The sequence below is a fragment of the Carlito syrichta genome, unplaced genomic scaffold, assembly GCF_000164805.1.
Source record: "Carlito syrichta isolate Samal-C Ts95f unplaced genomic scaffold, Tarsius_syrichta-2.0.1 Scaffold316302, whole genome shotgun sequence".
NCBI lineage: Eukaryota > Metazoa > Chordata > Mammalia > Primates > Tarsiidae > Carlito > Carlito syrichta.
The window spans coordinates 2,303,920-2,322,147 of record NW_007260398.1 but is presented as its reverse complement, the minus strand read 5'-3'; the positions used below and the strand labels follow the sequence as shown (position 1 = coordinate 2,322,147).

The window sequence follows — 18,228 nt, the reverse complement described above, 5'->3', positions numbered from 1 at the left end:
CGTTTAGCTTCTGAGTCTATGGATAACAAATTTGGGTATTTGGGACCTTTATTGTGTCTAATTTTTTTTAACCTTCCACACACACTTTGAACTTCAATTACTTGTCTATTAAACCACTTCATACTATCTCACAGGTCACTGAAGCTCTGTTAATTTTTTTATTTTTTGAGTTGGAGTCACTCTGTTGCCCAGGCTGGAGTGCAATGACATGTTCACAGCCACTGAAGCCTCAACTTGCTGGGCTCAGGCAATCCTTCTACCTCAGCCTTCCAAGTAGCTGGAACTATAGGCATACACCACCACAGCTGGCTATTTTTTTTTTTTTTAATTGCAGAGATGAGGTCTCACCAAGTTGTCCAGGCTGGTCTCAAACCCTTGGTCCTAGGCAATCTCAAAGTGCTGTGATTACAGGTATGAGCCACCATGTCTGGCATTTTTTTTTTTTCAGTTATTTTGTTCTCCATGCTTCATATTGGATAGTTTCTATTGCTATGTCTTCAAACTCACTGATCTTTTTTTCTGCAATTTCTTTTTTTTTTTTTTTGAGTTGGAGTCTCACTCTGTGCCCAGACTGAAGTGCAGTGGCTGTTCCCGGCCACTGCAGCCTCGACCCGCTGGGCTCCAGCGATCCTTCTGCCTCAGCCTTCCAAGTAGCTGGAATTATAGGCGCTCGCTACCATGCCTGGCTAGTTGTTTGATTTATTGTAGAGATGAGGTCTCACCAAGTTGCCCAGGCGGGTCTCGAACCCGCGGGCTCAGGCAGTCCACTCACCTCAGCCTCCCAAGGCGTGGGATTACAGGCTGAACCACCGAGCATGTCTAATTTTTTTTTTTTTTTAATAATAGAGACACGGTCTCGCCAAGTTTCCCAGGCTGGTCTTGAACCCCTGAGGCAATGCTCTCGCCTCAGCCTCGCAAAGTTCTGGGATTATAGGCATGAGCCACTGCACCCAGCTGATGAATATTTTCATTATCAACATGCTGAGCTTCACATAAGGCTAAAACTCAATCTATTCCTTCTCTGACCTTTCCAGTAATACACCTTCTCCAGTTTGAAGCTAGAGGTAGTGTTGTCTGTTGCTGAATTTCGTTGCATTTGCTTATGTATTCTGTGGCTGGTGCCTGAAAATTAATGAGGAAAAAATACACCAATTATTAGCAGATCAGTCAGTCTTTGGGAATTTATAGAAGGAACAGAATTTAGAGCAAGAAGATACTATCTTAAATTACTTTAAATGATATTTATTAGATAAATGTGCTAGACTGTGTATCAAAAAGAATATAGAAGATGCTGCATATTACATGCATTAGATTTAAATAAAAACTCACAGAAGTGAATCTTGAGTTCTCAGATTTTATCACTTTATTTGGTTGCTCTTTAGCCATTTTCTTCTCCTTGACAAGTCTTCAGTGGTAGACTACCAGTAAATGTTGTGGAAGAAGTACGTCAGAAAATGAAAATTCTCTCCTGTTACAAATTTTTGAACAAATTTAAAAATCTTAACTTGAGCCGGACTTGGTGGCTCAGCCTGTAATTCCGCGCCTTTGAAAGGCTGAGGTGGGTGGATTGACTGAGCCCGCAGGTTCGAGACCCGCCTGGGCAGCGAGACCTCATCTCTACAATAAATTAAAAAATCAGCCAGGTGTGGTAGCGCACGCCTGTAGTTCTGGCTACTTGGAAGGCTGACCTCCCAAAAAAAAAATCTTAAGCCGGGCTCAGTGGCTCAGCCTGTAATCCCACGCCTTTGGGAGGCTGAGGTGAGTGGATTGCCTGAGCCCGCGGGTTCGAAACCCTCCTGGGCAGCAAGACCTCATCTCTACAATAAATCAAAAAATCAGCTGGGCGTGGTAGCACATGCCTGTAATTCCAGCTACTTGGAAGGCTGAGGCGGAAGGATCGCCGGAGCCCAGCAGATCGAGGCTGCGGTGGCCGGGAGCAGCCACTGCACTCCAGTCTGGGCGACAGAGTGAGACTCCAACTCAAAAAAAAAATCTTCACTTGAAAACCCTGAACCCACATGACATCACTAAGGGTACCTGATCCTAAACTAGGCGAAGGATCAGGGAAGGAACTTTACCTGTACATAGACCATTTATGTACCTAATCCTGACTTGTACCCCATATCTTTAAAAAAAAGAAAAAGAAAACACGGAACAATTGGTCAATACACAGCAAAAGATGATGTGCCTTTAAAACAGTTCGTGCAGAGCATCAGAAGAAAAGCTACCATTTGTTGGATGAATTAAACCTGCTTTGCATGATTTACTAGACAAGATATATAATTGGTATATGAATGTGGATGGAGCATATTGAGTTTCCTAATATAAAGTGAGTTTTAAGTTAGGCCATAGTATTCGAGTAACTTTTGACATGGCATTTCATTAGAATCATGTGGTAAGCTTTTTAAAAACACTGATGGAGACGAGAGGATTACCTGAGCTCAAGGGTTCGAGACCTCATCTCTACAATAATTAATTAATTAATTAAAAAAAATTTTTAAAAGCACTGATGTCCAGAGGCTGCATTCAAGATCAGTTAAAAACTTTCCCAGATGATTATATTGTGAAGCAAGGATTGAGAATCACTAGAATGAGAGAAGGAATACAAGGATAAGGATGCAAAAGATTTGGGTCCAGTCCTGGCTTCTATTTCCTAATATTTTGTTGAGGATTTTGGTATCGAATTAATAAGGAATATTCATCTGTAAGTTTTGTTTGGATGCTTTTGTCTGACTTTGGTATCAGAGTATAATATCAGTTTCCTAAAATGAGTTGGGAAGCGTTCTGTTTTCTGAAAGTTTGTGAAGGATTGGTATTCTTTTCTTAAATGTTTGTAGAAATTTATCAGCGAAGCCTCTGAACCTGGACTCTCCTTTGTGGAAAGATTTTTAATTACTAATTCAATCTTTTTACTTATTATATTTCTGTTTGAATTTTGCTTTTTTTTTTTTCCTCCTTGAGTCAGTTTCAATAATTTGGGCCTTTTTAGGAATCTGTCCACTTCATTTCTAAGTTATCTAATTTGTTGGCATATACTTGTTTATAGTATTCCCTTGTAATCTTTTAAGTTTCTGTAGAGTTTGTGGTAATGTCATCTTTTGCATTTCTGAATTTTGTATTCTTTTTCTTGTCAGTATAGGTGAAGGTTTGTGTTTTGTTATTCTTCTCAAATAACAAACTTTTGGTCCACTGATTTTTCACTGTTGTTTTTCTGTTTCTGTGTCATTGCTTACCACTTTAATTTCTTTTCTTCTACTTGTCTTGGGTTTAGTTTGCTCTTTTTCTAGCTTCTTAAGGCAAAGCTATGTATTTGAAATCTTTCTTCTTTTCTAATATAGGCATTTAAATCTATGAATTTCCCTCTAAGCACTTCTTTAGCTGTGTTCCAAAAATTTTGTTAAATTGTTCAGTCCAAAATACTTTCTAATTCCCCTCATATTTCTCTTTTGATGCACTGGCTATTTAAGAATATGTTTAATTTTTATGTATTTATGAATTTCCCAAATTTCCTTGTGTTGTAGATATCTAATTTAATTTTATTGTGGTCCAGAGAATGATTTTAATCCTTTTAAACATACTGACATTTGTTTTATTGCCTAGTATATGGCTTGTCCTGGGAAATGTTCTGTGTATACTTGAGAAGAATGTGTATTCTGCTATTGCTGGATAGATTGTACTATATATCTGTTACTTCCATTTGGTTGATTGTGTTGTTCAAATCTTACATATCTTTGCTGATTTCTGCCTAGTTGTCCCCCGCCCCTTTTTTCAAAGTCTCACTCAGTTGCCCAGACTGGAGTACTGTGGCATGCTCATGGCCACCACAGTCTCGACCTGCTGGGCTCAGGCAATCCTTCCACTTCAGCCTTCCAAGTAGCTGGAACTGCAGGTATGCGTCACCATGCCCAGCTAAATTTTTTTTTATTTATTGTAGAGACAAGATCTTACCATGTTGCCCAGGCTAGTCTCAAACCCGTGGGCTCAGGCAATTTTCTCACCTCTGCCTCCCAAAGTGCTGGGATTACAGGCATGAGCCATCATGACCAGCCAGCACTTTTTTGATTAGTATTTAATTTCTAATCTAAAACATCTTTCTTATTCATCAACAAGTTTGTTTTAGAGCCATAAATATTCTGAAAAGCTATTGCCAAATTTATTTTATGTGATTAAAAGTTTTATAAGAAAAAGACTTGTTAGTATCCCTGAGTTAAGACTGAGTTAATGGAATGTCCATATAGTTTGAGAATCTGCTTTTTTTTTTTTTGATTCAGAATCTCACTCTGTCACCTAGGCTGGAGTGCAGTGGCATGCTCACAGCTACCACAACCTCAACCTGCTGGGCTCAGGTGATCCTTCTACCTCAGCCTTCCAAGTAGCAGGAAACACAGGCACGTACCACCTTGCCTGATTTATTGTAGAGGTGAGGTCTTAACAAGTTACCCAGGATCTCAAACCCCTGGTCTCAGGCAGTCCTCTCACCTCCACCTCCCAAAGTGCTGGGATTACAGGTGTGAGCCACTACACCCAGGTTGAGACTCTTCTTTGAGAATACTTACTAAGCAGAGGATGCTGTAGAGGGAGGAATTTTGCTTTTTTTTTTTTTTTTTGAGTCGGAGTCTTGCTCTGTTGCCCAGACTGGAGTGCAGTGGCCGCTCCCGGCTACCACAGCCTCACCTGCTGGGCTCTGGCATCCTTCCACCTCAGCCTTCCAAGTAGCTGGAACTATAGGCGCGCGCTACCATGCCTGGCTAATTTTTTATTTATTGTAGAGATAAAGTCTCGCTAAGTTGCCCAGGCGGGTCTCGAACCCGTGGGCTCAGGCAATCCACTCACCTTAGCCTCCAAAGGCGCGGGATTACAGACTGAGCCACCGAGCCCAGCTGGAATTTTGCTTTTTTATTTTTAGTCAAAGTCTCACTCTGTTGCCCAGGCTGAAGTGCGGTGGCATGATCATGGCCACCACAGCCTCCACCTGCTGAGTTCAGGCAATCCTTCTGCCTCAGTCTTCCAAGTAGCTGGAACTACAGGCATGTGCCACCAAGCCCGGATAATTTTTAAATTTATTGTAGAGATGAGGTTTCACCATGTTACCCAGTCTCAAACCCTTGGGCTCAGCCAATTTGCTTGCCTTTGCCTCCCAAAGTGCTGGGATTACAGGCATGAGCAACAATGCCTGGCTGGATTTTGCTTTTTTTGCTGTCCTGTAATTCTCATACTAACCTCTTCCCATTCTTTTCTGCTTCCTCATAACTTATAAAGTATCTAGCCTTGGTGGAATCATCTAGCTTTGGCGGAATTAGTAAATGAAAAATTGGATAAGGTAGGAGCAGCCTACCAAGCTGCTCATTTCCCTTTCCAGTGAAATTCAGGACTAATGATCAGTGGAAACCACAGAGCTAGGATTGAGAACACTTCACTTCTTATTCCTTTTTCTTTCTAGTTCTGATTGACTCAACTGTTTGATGTGTTCAGTTCTTGGGCATTACTCCTTGATTGCCATCAACATGCTTCCATGTTCTTACAGGGCAGAAGTAAGTGTGTGTGTGTGTGTGTGTGTGTGTGTGTGTGTGTGTGTGTGTGTGTGTATGTGTGTGTGCATGTGTGTGTGTGTGTTAGGGTCTCACTCTGTCACCCAGACTGGAGTGCAGTGGTATGATGGCAGCTCATTGCAGCCTTGACTTCCTGGGCTCAGATGATCCTTCTACCTCAGCCTCCCAAGTAGGACTATAGGCGCTGGCCAGCATGCCCAGTGAATTCTGGAAATTTTGTGGAGACAAGTTCTCGCTCTGTTGCCTAGGTTGGTCACAAACTTCCAGGCACAAGCAGTCCTCCCCCCACAGCCTCCCAAAGTACTGGAATTATAGGCATGAGCCATTGTGCCTGGCCCAGAAATATATTAAGGTCAGTGCTTGACTTTGATTTCCCAAGTAAATAGCAATTGATGCCTTTGTTCGAGACAGGTGAAAAACTTGATTGTTTCCATGGAAAACCTAGGGTTTTTCACTTTATGATTTGGTTTCTTTTCTGTTTTTCCAATTCTTTTCTAGCAGGCAACTCAGTTGATTCACCAGCGATCTTCTTTAAAGACATCTGTTCATCTATATATAGGCTAGTCATATAGATCCATTTGGAAACATGATATATTAAATTTGTAGAATTCAATAACAGTATAGGTATAAACTCATGTTTGTGTACAAATTGATACTTTTGTTTAGTATTTATTGACCTGGAGAGTGATAAGCAAATCTAAATAGTGATGTATAATGATGTAGAGAGATTATATCAACTTCCTACTGTCTTGAATCTCCCTGGACTAGTACTATCTATGAAACAATCACTTGGTTTTAATCACATGGTTTTATATATTTGTTGGTGCGGGCAGATATGCATTAAATTTATGACTTCTGAAATATACTCTTGATTTGGGTAACTTCTGCAATGACTACAACATATGGCTCTGTGGTATTGACTAAAAGTGAGTTGTTAAATGATTTCTTCAAAAATGTATAATCCTAAGGTCTGGCAATATAAAGTCATTTTATTTAGATTGCTTAGAACCAAAAGAAATTATGATAGACTAAGGAAGTGGAAAACTTCATATAAACAGCTATTTCTTTGTAGTTGAAAATCTTAGAAGAAGGATCTCTCTTTGCCAGGCATGGTGGCTCACACCAATGATCCCAGTAGGTTGAGATGCCGAGGTGGGAGGATTTCTTGAGCCTAGGAGCTTGTGACCAGCCTAGGCAACATAGCAAGACCTCATCTCTACCAATAAAAATAAAATATTAGGCCAGGAGCTGTGGCTCATGCCTGTTATCCCAGCATTTTGGGAGGCAGAGGTGAGAGGATTGCTTGAGCTGAGGGGTTCAAGACCAGCCTGAGCACCATGGCGAGACCTTGTCTCTACAATAAATCAAAAAATTAGTCAGGCATAGTGGCACATGCCTGTGGTTTCACTTACTTGGAAGACTGAGGTGGAAGGATCTCTTGAGCCCAGCAGGTCGAGGCTGCGGTGGCCGTGACCGTGCCACTGCACTTCAGCCTGGGCGAAAGAGTGAGAGTTCAACTCAAAATAATAATAATAAATAATAAGCTTGGTGTGGTGGGATGCCTCTATAGTCCCAGCTACTCAGGAGGCTGAGGCAGAAGGATCACCTAAGCCTAGGAGGTCGAGGCTGCATGTGAGCTATGATCATGCCACTGCACTCCAGCCTGGGTGACAGAGTGAGACATTGACCAAAATTAAATAAAATACACAAATAAAGGATCACTGGAAATCTATACAGCTAAGCAGATAAATTATAAAATAAAATGACTAAGTTGACTATCATTGTTCTGAGTTGACTGCTCCAGTCTTTTTTTTCCTCCTTATAAGCTCTGTTAGAGTTATTAGCATGAGAAAGTTATGCAATATATAAAAGCAGCACATACCTAAATCAGGTTGTTGCAATACCCAAGATAATACTGATAGAGGGTAAATGCTATTATTTGAGTGGGAACTTGGTCAGATTTCAGATAAGCATGGAGTTCAGGGTTAACTTCTGGGAGGGACAAGATGGAATTTTTAGATAACTGAATTTCATTTCATTTTAGAGAAGAAAAAGATTTAGCTTTCCTCTTTGAACTAGAGGTGTGTATGTATATGTGTGTCTTTGGTGTATGTATAAATATATGCGTTTGGGCCAGGTGTGACGACTCAAGCCTGTAATCCCAGCATTTTGGGAGGCCAAGGTGAGGGGATTGCCTGAGCCCACGGGTTCAAAAACAGCCTGAGCAACTTGGCAAGATTTCGTCTCTACAATAAATCAAAAAATTAGCTGGGTGTGTGGTAGCACATGCCTGTAGTTCTGGCTACTTGGAAGACTGAGGCGGAAGGAACACCTGAGCCTAGCAGGTTGACGCTGAAGTGGCCATGAGCATGCCATTGCACTCCAGCCTGGGCAACAGAGTAAGACTCCAACTCAAAAAATATGTATATATGCACATGTATACATACTTGTATATACATGTAATATATACATGTATTGCACTTATAGATGTATGTATGCATTTATATGTGTGTATGTATATAAGCTGAATTGACCTTTACTGTGGTCTCCATAAAAAACTTGAATCAGAAATCTGTAAAGGAGCAAATGTGTTAGCTTTTATAGAGATAAATTTTTGTTTTGTTTTCTTTTTTTTTTTTTTGTAAGTTGGATTCTCACTCTGTTGCCCAGGTTGGAGTGCAATGACACACTCACGGCCATCTCAGTGTTGACCTGCAGGGCTCTGGCGATCCTTCCACCTCAGCCTTCCAAGTAGCCGGAACTACAGGCGTGCACTACCATGCCTGGCTAATTTTTTTTTTTTAATTGTAGAGATGAGGTCTCGCCAAGTTATCCAGGCTGGTCTTGAACCCGCGGGCTCAGGCAATCCACTCACCTCAGCCTCCCAAAGTGCTGGGATTACAGGCTGAGCCACTGAGCCCAGCCAATTTTTGTTATCACAAAGCAAGAAGTTTTTCAGTCAGGAAGTTTACCTAATATCCCTTATGATCCTATCTATATGGCTTACTTAAGGGGACTAATGATTGATATCTCAAAATTATTCTTGGCTAATAGTCATGGTTTCATTAATTGTTTCTTTGAAGTATTCATGCCTATTGAATTGCATTGTTTCCCTCTCTCTGAAATAAACCTAATTTGTTACATTTAATTATTTTTTAATAATTCATCTTACACAGGGCCTTAGCAACACTCTAAAAGATGACAAATATTTGTCCTTTTATCCTTCTTACATTTATCCTGCTTGTCTCTCCCTTTTCTTTCCGACAAAGAGGTGTATTGCATACTACTAATTGCCCACACTGTAGAGTCACAGAGCTCTGGATGTGAATCCTAGTTCTAGTACTTTTGAGCTGTGTGACAGAAGGTAAATTTTTAAAGTTCTTTTTCTTAGTTTCCTCATCTACAAAATGGAGGTAATAACTGTACCATTTTTCACAGGGCTTTAAAAAAATTGATTTAGTCGGGCTCGGTGGCTCAGCCTGTAATCCTGCACTTTGGGAGGCTGAGGTGAATGGATTGCCTGAGCCCGTGGATTCGAGACCCGCCTAGGCAACTTGATGAGACCTCATCTCTACAATAAATCAAAAAATTAGCTGGGTGTGCTAGTGCACACCTGTAGTTCCAGCTACTTGGAAGGCTTGAGGCAGAAGGATCGCCGGAGCCCAGCAGGTCAAGGCTGCGGTGGCTGGGAGCGTGCCACTGCACTCCAGTCTGGGCGACAGAGTGAGACTCCAACTCAAAAAAAAAAAAAAAAAGATTTAAAAAGTTAAAAGCTAGCCTAGCGTGGTAGCATGCGCCTGTAGTTCCGGCTACTTGAAAGACTGAGGCGGAAAGCAGAAGGATCACTAGAGGCCACCAGGTCTACGCTGGGGTGGTCGTGAGTGTGCCACTGCATTCCAACCTGGACAAGGGAGTGAGACTCCAACTCAAAAAAAAAGTTAGCCGGGCTCGGTGGCTCAGCCTGTAATCCTGTGCTTTGGGAGGCTGAGGTGAGTGGATTGCCTGAGCCCGCGAGTTTGAGACCCGCCTGGGCAACATGGCGAGACCTCATCTCTACAATAAATCGAAAATTAGCCGGGCATGGTGGCGTGCGCCTGTAGTTCCAGCTACTCGAAAGGCTGAGGTGGAAGGATCACTGGAGCCCAGCAGGTCGAGGCTGTGGTGGCCGGGAGCGTACCACTGCACTCCAGTCTGGGCGACAGAGTGAGACTCCAATCCCCCCCCCAAAAAAAGTTAAAAGCATGTCAGTCACTTAACACAGGGCCTGACACCTAATAACACACTCAATGACTTCTGACTATTGTTATTTGTATTATTATTATTTTTTTCTTTTTTTTTTAGAGACAGGATCTCACTCTGTCACCCAGGTTGAAGTGCCATGCATGTAGCTCACTGCAACCTCAAATACCAGGGCTCAAGCGGTCCTCCCTGCTCAGCCTCCCAAGTAACTGGGACTACTGGCTAATTTTTTAATTTTTTGTAGAGACAGAGTCTCACTATGCTGCCCTGGCTGGTCTTGAACTCGTGGCTGTCCTCCCACCTTAGCCCCCCCCACTGCACCTGACCTACTTGAACTTTATTAATGTAATTATTGTTGCTGATCTGTAGTTATAATTTACTGTCAAATTAAGTTTCTTTTTTTTTTGAGTTGGAGTCTCACTGTGTCACCCAGACTGGAGTGCAGTGGCCGCTCCCGGCCACCGCAGCCTCGACTTGCTGGACTCTGGTGATCCTTCCGCCTCAGCCTTCCAAGTAGCTGGAACTACAGGCGCGCGCTACCACACCCGGCTAATTTTTAATTTATTGTAGTGATGAGGTCTCGCCAAGTTGCCCAGGTGGGTCTTGAACCTGCGGGCTCAGGCAATACACTCACCTCAGCTCCCCAAAGGCGCGGAATTACAGGCTGAGCCACCGAGCCCGGCTCAAATTAAGTTTCTAAATTTAAATTTGTCTTACTGGAGTCAGTCACCTGAACTTCTTTGAGCCTGGTCTGAACCATTCATTTTTCTTAGCCTCTTTGTCTGTCTCATGAGAGAATGAACCCAGGTGATCACACTCTATACCTGTTATTTCAGCAGAGCAGGCTTCCAGAAGATTCTGGAGAGGCAAAGTAAGGAACCCAGATCCTGGAATCATAATTCTTCTGTCCAAATCCTGTTCTACCTCCTATTTGTGGAGGTCAGTTACTTAATTCCTTTGGGCCTCACTTTTCTTATCTGTAAAATGAGATTAATACTAATACCTATCTTCATATGGATGATACCTTGATGATATCTTCATCCATATAAAGATAAAATGAGTTAAAATATGAAATTTGGACCCTTCAGCTCCACCTGACATGGCACTGAAGTGGTAACCACGATTCTGGCTCTGCACCCAGCTGCCTGACTTCTTCCTGCTGCTGCTTCAGGTGCCACTTGATAGAGGCTGTAAATCTCAAATCCAGCAACTGAAATCTGTGGTACAAGAATTTGAAAGTGTGGAACTATCTTATATCATTATGGATTCACAGAAAAATGACCGTAGGATTGAATGGAAGAAAATTCAAGATGACCAAACCCCATATGTGTCTTTCAACAACATCATTCAGGGATACTTGGCAGGTTGTACAGAACTGTTGGGGAAGACTTCCCTGAAGATCTGGAATGTGACATGGACAGACTCTGCTCTTTATCACTGTGAGGTTGTTGCTGGAAATGACCGCAAAGAAATTGACAAGATTGTCATTGAGCTGTGCAAATGAAGCCAGTCACTCCTGTTTATAGAGTGCTGAAGACTAGACCTGAGGGCAGGATGGCTATGCTTTACTGTCAGGAGAGCAAGGGCTATCCCCAGCCTCACTACAGCTGGTACTGCAACGATGTACCACTGCTGACAGATTCTAGAACTAACCCCGGATTTTGAAATTCTTCTTGTCTCTTAAACTCTGAAACAGGCATTGGTGTTCAGTGCCGTTCACAAGGAGGAATCAGGCAGTACTACTATATCGCTTCCAGTGATGCAGGCTCAGCCAGGTGTGAGGAGTAGGAGATGGACGTTTATGGCATGAACATTGGCAGAATTATTGCAGGGGTTCTGGTTGTCCTTACTGTCCTGGCCCTGATTACACTAGGCATCTGCTGTGCATACAGGTGTGCCTACTTCATCAACAAACAGTATAGAGAAAGGTACAAGATCCCAGGGAAGCCAGATGGAGATAACTGTATCAGGACAGATGAGGAGGTTGACTTCAGACACGTCATACTTTGTGAACTGAGACCCACGATGTAACTGAGAGCTTATGCAAATACCTCTACTAGAAACTCCTGTCAAGGGTAGTCGTGAGCCAAGTGCACTTGGACAGAACTAGACACTCATGCAGAAGCTTTTTGGGCCAAAGTGGGGCCAAAGTTGACTGTTACTTTCTTACTCTTTAACAAGCCACATGAATAAAAGAATTTCCCTCAAGATGGACACAGTAACCACAAGGACAAAAAACTTAATGCATTCAGAGTTGGATTCCCAGTTTGTTTCTGACCTGATTCCCACTTCAGTATTAAGGTGATCTTCCACGATCTTGCTCACGTAAATGTGTGGGGCACTGTGGACCTGCAAGGTCAGTGTATTTGCCACTGGTTGTTCATCAGCTAGGATGAGCACCGCATGAGGTGATGAGGCAGTTGTGCAGACCAACAGGATGAGCCCCAGCATGCACCCAGAGGCTTGTTATTCAGTGACCTTGTTTCATTGGCCCTCAGGTTCCCACTGCACTGTTTCTTCTCAAAGGCTCTGTTGATCAGCATTGTAATGTTCATCTTGGAGAATCTTTTTGTATCAGCATTTTATAAAAACAACCAAAACCAGGAAGGTAAATTGCTTGCTGGAAGAGGGCTCCTCTTGTCTGAGGAGCCTTGCTTGTCTAAGAGAGTATCAGGATTTAAGGAAAACCTTTGTCTTAGGCTGAGTCTGAAATGGTACTATAATATGCTTTTCTATAGCTCTTGTTTATTTTGTACAATTTTTCATTCTAAATTTTTGTTAAGAATTGATTATTGAAAAGAAAATTTATATTTAAACTGTAAATATATTGTCATTCAATATTAAGGTAACCAATGTTTTTTTTTTATTTGGAGTCTCACTTGCTGTCACCCCGGCTAGAATGCAGCAGCCACCGCAGCCTCGACCTGCTGGGCTCAGGCGATCCTCCTCAGCCTTCCAAATAGCTGGAACTACAGTTGTGCACCACCACATCCAGCTATTTTTTTTTATTTTTTGTGGAGACAAGATCTCGCTGTGTTGCCCAGGCTAGTCTCGAACTCATGGGTGCAGGCAGTCCTCTCACCTCTGCCTCCCAAAGTGCTATTTTTTAAAAAGTACAACCTAAGGTAGAAGTCCCAAGCTACTAGTGTTAAATTGGAAAATATCAGTAATTAAGAATATTTTATCCAAGGAATCCACTCATGGGAGCTCACTGAAACATTTCTTTTTCCATGTAAGTTTTAGCATTTTTCATAAGAGATTTTATGCTGTCTATACATCAGACCATTTTTGCTTGGGAAACCTTCAGAGATTCCACTTGAGCAATGTTGGAATCTGTTTGTACTCTCCAAAAGAAACCCAAGGAGCTCTCAGGTTAGCTTTGAACTGCCTCTTCTTGAGATTACTAAAGTGACTTCAGAGACCACCCTGAAGCCCTTAGACATACACACTATATATAACCCAGACTCAGCTCCTGGGTTGTGTCAGATATCACCACTCTAGATCAGCACTGGCTTCTAACTTCTAGGTGCTAACCAGAATGCCTTACTGCCATCTTTAAGGCCCTGACTGGGCTCTGTGTCCTATTAGCTTTAATGGAATTGTTCATAGGCCACGTTGCACTTGCTTCATCCAACGACAGTTTTGAAATGGGCACTTCTAGAGTGTTGGCATCTTTCATGGTGATCCATGCCTTCAGGTTCCTGGGACAGAAATCTTTGGTTATGGATGGCTCATAAAACAAAGCAGCTACTGCTATTTGTTTTTTAAGTTCATTTTAGTTATTTGTGTAGTTCATAAGACTGGCTAGGGCCAAAGGCAATTTTGAAATCAAATCTGTCAACTACAATAATATTTTTAAAAGAAAACAAATCCCACTTTTCCCGTTTGCCACAAAGAAAGCTCCCACAGGCCACTGGTTCTTTACCTCCTTGATAAACACATCATTATGTGAGGGCAGCCAGTGCCACCTTTGAAGTGTCTGACAGTGTGGCCAGGGTGAAGGCTTGCTGGTGCAGGAGGAAAACACCAAGTCAAAAGCAGTTTTCTAATTTTGATTTTACATTTTTTTATCTGTCTGAGACACTACTCCCTTTGTGGGGGACATTGGAAACCTCATTCAGAGGCCTTTGTTCTTCAAGAGCAGATGTCCTCAGCCTCAAATACATTGCTGTGTTGTATTCATGATGTGAAGAGGCTTTAACAAGGAGCTGCCCTGGAGTGGCCCTCTTTCCATTGTGTGCATGAAAGATTGATTTATAAAGAACAGGTCACCTTGTGATTCAACTTGGAATGTCTTCATTGCATACTTTTTTATTTTTGGAGTCAGAGTCGGAGTCTTATTCTTGTTGCCCAGGCTGGAGTATGTGGCATGCTCACTCAACCTGCTGGGCTCAGGCAGTCCTTCTGCCTCAGCCTTCCAAGTAGCTGGAACTACAGGTATGTGCCACCATGCTCAGCTGATTTTTTTTTTTTTTAATTTATTGTAGAGACGAGGTCTCACCAAGTTGTCCAGGCAGGTCTCGAACCCCTAGGCTCAGGCAATCCTTGCCTCCACCTCCTAAAGTGCTGGGATTACAGGTGTGAGTCTGGTTAATTCATACATTTTGATAGTTTTTTAAAATTGAATACTTGAGATTATATTGACTTTTCTTAGGATATGTGAAATGCTTTGCTGTGGGATGCTTGGCAGAGGCAATAGGCAACTCTTCAGTTCCTTAGTGTAACCTGTCTTCTTTTGCTTTGGTATCTTGAATGCTTAGAATGAAGAAGGTCCCTTCTTTGCCTCCTCTTGGTAGAAAGGGATAGCTCCCCAGTCTTACTGTCAGGAATGACACTCCAGCCTCCTTTTTGTTGTCATAGTAATAGGGTAGCTAATTGCCTCCTTCTTATACCCTAAAATCTACTTTTGTGCCATGAGAACTGGGTCTGACAAAGTAGAGAGAAGTGCAGAGTGGAACCGGGGAGGTAGTTGCCTGTAACTGTGAGACTGTAGACAGAAACAGACACTCATGTATTTTAAGATGTGAATGTGACTGAGGACTCCAGAGGCCTAGACGAGGCTGTGATTCTCGTTGCTATACATAGATGTTACAGACTTGTACTAACACACCTATAATTGATATTTGTTAAACCTCATTTATAAAAGCTTTAAAAAATATGAAATTTGTAGAACATCATGTGGCACAGAGTATATGCTCTATAAATGTCTGGTGTTAACTGTAGCTGTTTTTTTGTTTTGTTTTGTTTTGTTTGAGTTGGAGTCTCACTCTGTTGCCCAGACTGGAGTGCAGTGGCACGCTCCCGGCCACCACAGCCTCAACCTGATGGGCTCCGGCGATCCTTCCGCCTCAGCCTTCCGAGTAGCTGGAACTACAGGCATGCGCTACCACACCTGGCAAATTTTTTTTGTTTTATTGTAGAGATGAGGACTTGCCAAGTTGCCCAGGCAGGTCTCGAACCTGCAGGCTCAGACAATCCACTCACCTCAACCTCCCAAAGCGCGGGATTACAGGCTGAGCCACCGACCCTGGCTCTGTCTTTTAATCTATATAATTCTCCAAGCCTTTTTTTTTAAAACAATGTTAATTTGCAAAACAATAATAACCTCTTGGTTAGATTTTTCAGATTGTATATATCATTATTTTGAGATCCAGTTCAAGAAACAGTTATTAAATGCATACTATGTGTTAGGTGCTTTAGGGGGGCATATTTCAATAAGCTATATCCCCTGCCTTCCAGGAGTTTATAAACTGGTAGGAAAGATATGTTCATGGGATTACACAGGGCAAAATAGTAGTATACCCTGTAACACAAAAAAAATAACTCACAGGAGGCCTAGAGTAATTCCGAATGCTGGGAGTAAGTCAGGAGGTTCAGATGAAGAGGGTAGACATATCCAGGTGAAGTGAATAAAAAAAGTGGGAAAATTCATGGTACTTAAGGAAGAGTAACTGAACAGCATTGGTTAGGATGATTTTAAATGGGAGAGACCCAGCACAGGTAAGGACACAGCCTGGGAGCTACCCACTGTAGCATGGGAAAGCATGGCAAGGTAAAAATCGATAAGAGAGGACTGTAAGGAGGTGAAGTTGGCTCAAACATTTTTTTAAAATTTGAGTTGGAGTCTCACTCCGTTGTCCAGGCTAGAGTGCAATGGCACGCTCACAGCCAGCCTAGCATCGACTTGCTGGGTTCAGGCAATCCTTCCACCTCAGCCTTCCAAGTAGCCAGAACTACAGGCACACGCTACCACGCCTGGCTAATTTTTTGAAGAGATGAGGTCTCTTCAAAATTTGCCCAGGCTGTTCTCGAACCCATGGACTCAGTTCTCTCACCTTGGCCTCCCAAAGTGCTGGGATTACAGGCTTGAGTCACTGTGCCTGGCTGGTTAAACATTTTAGCACTAGTCCTGGGGAGGATGGTGATACCATTACTTATTATGTAAGAAGACTTTCCTTGACCTTTGGGATCTCTTAACTCTCCTTCTCTGAACATTTTCTCACGGCATCTTTGAGTGATTCCTATGCCTTCATCATTCTGCGTAGTCTTTAGTTGTAATACCCTCTAGGTTTCTTTGGCTTTTGAAATGGAGATAATTGGGTTTTATTTTTTATTTATGTTTTGGGTCAGAGTTTCACTCTGTCACCCGGGCTGGAATACAGTGGCATGATCATGGCTCACCACACCCTTATCTCTTGGGCTCTGGCGATCCTCCAGCTCCCAAGTAGCTGGAACTACAGGCAGGGGCCACCATGTCCAGTTACTTACTTATTTTGGCAGAGGTGAGGTCTCACTCTGTTGTCTAGACTGGTCTGAAACTCCTGGGCTCAAGCAGTCCTCCCTTCTTGGTCTCCCAAACTGCTGGGATTACAGGTGTAAGCCACCCTGCCCTGCAAGAATTGATTTTTAACTTTGAAAAAATCCCTGTTAAATCGTTTCATTAAACAGTGTTGCCAGAGTGAAAATAGGAAAAAACCCCTTTAATCTCCCCTAGCCCGGATGTGCTTTGAATCGTTTAGCTTGGTTGTTTCATCTCAACAGAAAAGGCTCTAAGTGAAGAGGAAGAAGAAAAGAGATATACTAATGACAAAATATTTTCTAGTTCAGAAAAATGCTTTGCTTGGTGAAATAGTTATAATTTTTAGATACAAAAGAAAAGAGTTTACAAATTACAAAAACTTTCTGATCTATGTGAGTAACTACATTATTCACTATACTTATGGTGGTAAACATTTGTTAAGAAAGTATAGAGCGTCTGGAAAGTTTTTATTTTTATTTTTTGCTGGTTGGTCCTCATTAGGATATTTTCTTTGAGTTCAGAATTGGTGTATTTTAGTCTCAGGAGGACCTAGTGTTGTAGGAGGTTTTGAGCAAGAAGCAAGACTCTGATACTTTGTGGATTGTTATCGCCCTGCAAGACCCTTCGCAACTTCCTCTCGCCGCCCACAGCAGAATACGGAAACCCTGCTGTGTCAGGCCACTTCTGCAATTAGACAGTTGCAATTTTAGGGGATCCTTTTTTCACACTATACCCTTCTGTTTTTAAACTTTCTTTACTTTTGAAAATGTGTGTCTTGAGGTGGAATACTCAATTGACCCTTCATCTCTCCTCTTTTTTTGCTGCCCTGCAGTGTTGCAGTTGAAACTCCAGCAGCGCCGGACCCGGGAAGAACTGGTGAGCCAAGGGATCATGCCACGTAAGTGTCTGTATGTCTTTCTCACTCTCTCAGCATGTGATAGAGTTGCTTTTAGGACTTGGTTTTATGTACCCAGTATGCGCTGGGAAGCACCTAACATAAAACAAGGACACTGGGTTTTATTTCCCCCTCCTTTCTTTCTTTCTTGGGACTTTCCATGTTTAGGGACTCTCAGTCACTAAATAGTTAAGATACCTAATTGACCAGATTCAGTGAAACAGAGAGCACTAAGTTTAAAGGGTGCCATTGAATCATCTTTAGCTTTGGAATTGTATCTTTAAAATGGTTTCCACGTCCTGATATACTTCCCTTTATAGGAGGGGCAGATCTTGAGGTGGGGGATTGTGAGGAAGAACCCACTTCTTGTATGTGCTTTGCCTTCATGGTTTGGTTCTTAGGAAGAGAAAACTCTTTTTTCTGATATTTTCAACCAGCCACAGTTTTATTTCAAGTGAGGTTTTCTAATGTTGGCATGTGTGAGCCTGACTGAGTGGAGTTGTTGATGGGGCTGTCACAGCACTGGACTCAGTGGGTGCAGAACTGCATCCCTTTGGGAAAAAATGAAACCAAACCTTGAAATTTGCTTATAATACCAACAGCTAGCCAGGCGTGGTAGCGCACACCTGTAATTCCAGCTACTTGGAAGGCTGAGGCGGAAGGGTCACCGGAGCCCAGCAGGTTGAGGCTGCAGTGGCTTGGAGTGGCCACTGCACTCCAGTCTGGGCGACAGAGTGAGACTGCAA

The 18,228-nt window shown here is 42.4% G+C and overlaps 1 protein-coding gene and 1 pseudogene across 2 annotated transcripts in view; both read left to right on the top strand.

The window, feature by feature from the left end:
- The first annotated feature begins 10,875 nt into the window (after positions 1 to 10,875).
- LOC103276698 lies at positions 10,876 to 11,898 on the top strand (annotated as a pseudogene).
- Positions 11,899 to 17,267: 5,369 nt separating this feature from the next.
- Positions 17,268 to 18,228, top strand: part of MKL1 (megakaryoblastic leukemia (translocation) 1) — a 52,411-nt gene continuing 51,450 nt past the window's right edge. For both annotated transcript variants that reach the window (XM_021707018.1, XM_021707019.1), the window contains exon 1: positions 17,268 to 17,485. In XM_021707018.1, coding sequence (XP_021562693.1) covers positions 17,479 to 17,485 — 7 coding nt within the window. In that variant the 5' untranslated portion in view covers positions 17,268 to 17,478. The remainder of the gene's footprint in view (positions 17,486 to 18,228) is intronic.